Source organism: Nicotiana attenuata, unplaced genomic scaffold, assembly GCF_001879085.1.
Source record: "Nicotiana attenuata strain UT unplaced genomic scaffold, NIATTr2, whole genome shotgun sequence".
NCBI classification, from domain to species: Eukaryota; Viridiplantae; Streptophyta; class Magnoliopsida; order Solanales; family Solanaceae; genus Nicotiana; species Nicotiana attenuata.
The window spans coordinates 143,131-147,106 of NW_017670887.1; the positions used below are offsets into that span (position 1 = coordinate 143,131).

General features: G+C 32.5%; 1 protein-coding gene across 1 annotated transcript; it reads right to left on the reverse strand.

The window, feature by feature from the left end:
• Positions 1-227: 227 nt before the first annotated feature.
• On the reverse strand, positions 228-1,633 carry LOC109244219. Its single transcript, XM_019411276.1, has 2 exons — positions 1,499-1,633; positions 228-1,413 (listed from the first exon to the last, which is right to left on the reverse strand). The coding sequence occupies exons 1-2, from the start codon at positions 1,568-1,570 to the stop codon at positions 595-597; spliced, it is 891 nt and encodes a 296-aa protein (XP_019266821.1). The 5' UTR covers positions 1,571-1,633; the 3' UTR covers positions 228-594.
• Between the last annotated feature and the right edge of the window lie 2,343 nt (positions 1,634-3,976).

A 3,976-nucleotide genomic window follows, 5' to 3' on the forward strand; every position in this document is an offset into this window, starting at 1 on the left:
AGATTAAAGGGTCACAACCTTTCAAGGACAAATGAATTTTAAACATCAATATTTATTTAGGTTAATAATATTAAATAGTACTTATTCAGAATTAAAATATTCAGGTTATTAAGAAGGGAATTCTAGTAATTCAACTTTCAACTTTTAATGTTTCAATCTTTATAATAATATAGATAGATATAGATATAAATATAAAAACAAAATAAAAATAAATAAGCACTAAAAAATAGAGTAAGTGTGTACTGCTCTTTTTGAAAGTTAGAAAGAGCAAAAAGGAACACTCTCTTTCCTCTCCTCATTTTGGACAAACCAAAAAATATAGAGGAAAATATTAACTCTCCCTTGAAGATGCAAGAGAAAGTTAGACAACTACTTAATCTCAACTACACAAATGCACAAGTCTATTCTACTTCAAAATTGACTTGGCTTTACAATAAATTTCTTCTTGTTTACAATCCTAAACATGTATATGCTACTGAAACTGAAATGAGATTTTTTCTGTAATATTTATTCATTTTTTGTCCCCTTTAATGATGCTTCTTTCATCTTCAATATTTTTCTTCACTAAACTGTGATCATGCTCTCTTTGTTTTCTTAAGACCGTTTCTCTAGCATTTCCTTGTAGCTACACTTTCCAATATCAGTTTTCGACATACTAATTCCAATTGTTTTGCTTATATCTTCGTGAGAACCAAACAATGGTGATGAAACCGCGTCCTCAAATGGATCACAACTCGATGAACTTGTAGGACTTATAGCCTCTACAAATGCTTGAATTTCTGACGCAGTAATCTTTTTCTCATCTACCCCACATTCTGATTTATCATTTGCCATGATTTGTTCATGTGAAGCATTAGGGTTATACAATTGGCTACACAGTTTAGCAGGCAAATCCGATTTAACTGTTGATTCTTGTTGGTGATTTACATCAATTGTTATATCCTTCTCTCTAGCATTTCTGGATCCCCAGTGAGTCAAACACGAAATCCAGAAGTTCAACCACGCTATAAGATGGAATAGTGCCCAATCAAGAAATGGTACCTGGTGAATAAATATTGGCAACTTTTCCATGGAATCATCAAATTTTCCTGGTAGGCTTTCTGCAGCATAAGCTAGCTCATCTATCTTATCGAAAAGTCTGGATGCTGGCGGAAATAACTTTTCTACCATAATTTCTGAAGTGAGTATGCAATTATCTACAAAAGATACGACTAATAGCCATTGAAATTGCATGGTGTATAAAATTGGCATTACATAACTCATACATATTGCAATTTTATCTATTATTGATCTGATAGGTCCGTTGAAGTCCTCTGTTTTTCTGCAAGCAATGTGGATAATTGCAAAGATTGAAGCTACACAAGTGTACAATGGACGACGTCTTGGTATTTTTTTGCTTTCTGAATTTGATCCCTGAAAATTCAAAATTGAATGAGATTTTAAGGGTTTTGGATCTGCCCAAATTTAGATTAAAAGAATGAAATAACATACTATGTACCTTGGACATAAATAAGACACTGTACTTGACAATTCTTTCAGTAATCCTCCACACAAAATTGAGAATTTTCATGATTACATGTATGAAGTGAAGTAGTTTTTATGTTACTTTTTTTTTTTTGCTTTATATTTTCGATGGATTAATACTGTTAAAATTTGGAAAACAGAAATGCATATAGGTCTTTCAGAATTGGTTGAATCTAGTTGTGAGTTGTAGGTTGGGATCAATTGTAGCAATTCTACGGTTTTGAAAGAGCTCCAACATTTAGTTTAACCGTCCGAATATTTCTCGCAATTTCTTTTTCTTCCTCTATTATTTTACTAGTTAACTTGCCGCTCTTCAAACGGTCATAAAAATAAATTAGTGAATTCTTGAAAAAATCTATTATAATTTTATAACTAAGTTTATAAATCAATATTTTTTTTTATAGTTTCAAAACTCTTCAAATAATCAATTTACAACTTTGTTTGTCTTTTCTTCTTTCTTTATTTCTTTCCAATTCTAATACCATAATAATAAATCTTCTAAAACAGTTGGCATGTAATCTTAACTAAAATACTTCTTTTCTCCAAAGGACTATCTCTCTCTTCATATATATATATATGTATATATATATATATATATATATATATATAAAGCCATCTTCGCCGAAAAAACATATTTCCCTTAGTATAAGCACTATTGTCTCATTATTAGTGAAAAGTTTTAAGGAGTTTTTCATGGTGTATTTCAAAAGGCATTTGCAATTTCATCAGCCCTTCATAGGAGACTTAAATCTACTTTAGGTAAAGGAAAAAAGAACCAAACTACTTAGTGATATTTGAAAAAAAAAGTTTTATCAGTTGTCTATTCCCCTCACAATTAGTCACGATTTTTTGATCCTTGATATTCAAAAAATAAAGATAAAATGTGAAAATTTTAAGAATTAAAGAAAAAGACACAAAATCAATTTTTTGACAGATCAGGTGAAAAAGGAGAAATATTTCTCTTTCTCTTTCCTTCTTTTCTTCTCTGTCTCCCCCTAACTTGTTACTTCCTCTATTACTAAGATAAACTCTCTCTTTGTCTTCTCCTAACTTGCCTTTATAATAAAATTCTAGAAACACTATACTATTTGATATAAATGCACACATTCATTCTATATACATCCGACATTTCCATCACCTTCTTCTTCTCAACTTTCTTCCTCTTCATTGTTAGTGATCTTACCAAAAACTTTCCCTCTTTGTGAAAAATGACAATTTCCTCGTAATATTATACATATATCTTGTGTGATTTAAATAATATCTGATAATCAGCATAAAGTTACGAGTAAGCATGTTAGAGAGGTCTGTAGAAAAAGTATCTTAACAAATAGAGATGTTATTGTCACGACCCAAGTTCGCCCTCCGTGAACTGTCGTGACGGGACCTAGTCTCTACGACTAGGCAAGCCCAAAAATTTGCGGAAAAGAAACAAAATACAAAAACGAATAAAAATTGAAGATAAAACAAAATAGAAATGTTTAAGATGCCGCTCGGCATAAACCAATACATGTTCTCAAAAACCGAATCAGCTCCCAAAACTCGAAATCTCATGAAATCTGTAACGACCCGACTGGTCGTTTTGAGTAATTTCGTCCGGTTCGGCAGTTTGAGGTCACGAGTAGCTTCATACTATGTGTATCGACTTGAGTACGTAGTCCGGGCATGAAACCGGAAAGCTTTTATCTGAAAATATAAAAAATATAGTAATTTCTAGAGTTAAAATTAGTTTTTAGTTGACTTTGGTCAATATTTTTGGTAAACGGACCCGGATCAGTGTTCCGATGATCCCCGGAGGTTCGCGATAAAATATGGGACTTGGGCGTATGCCCGGAATTAAATTCCGAGGTCCCTAGCCTTAGAAAATAATTTTTGAAGAAAATTGTTGTGTTGGTTTTTAAAGGAAATAAATAAATGAATTAATGTTTGAACTCGTTGGTATCGGGCCCGTGTTTTGGTTCCGGAGCATGGTACAAGTTTGTTATGATATTTAAGTCCTATCTGTGAAATTTTGTGAGAATCAGAATTGATTTGACGTGATTTGGACGTCCGGTTGAAAAGTTAGAAAATCATGAGTTTTGAGGATAAATTCATAATTTTTGATGTTATTTTGATGATTTGATCGCACGAGCAAGTCCGTATGATATTTTTAGACTTGCGTGTATGTTTGGTTTGGAGCCCCGAGGGCTTGGGTGAGTTTCGGATAGGTTTAGGCTATGTTGCGCTTGTTTTTGGATGCTTCATCGTCGTTTCTTCAAGCAAAAATGATACCATATTGTGCAAATGAGATCCAAATTCAGTTTTCGTTGAACCATTAGATCCGTATCGAAATTACGGATCTATAAGAAAAAGAATCATCAAATTTGGACATCGTATGAGGAAGTTATGCTCATTTTCGTATCGGGAAAAATTGCTGGTTTCTGGTGTGGTCGCAAATGCGAACTTTTTCATCGTA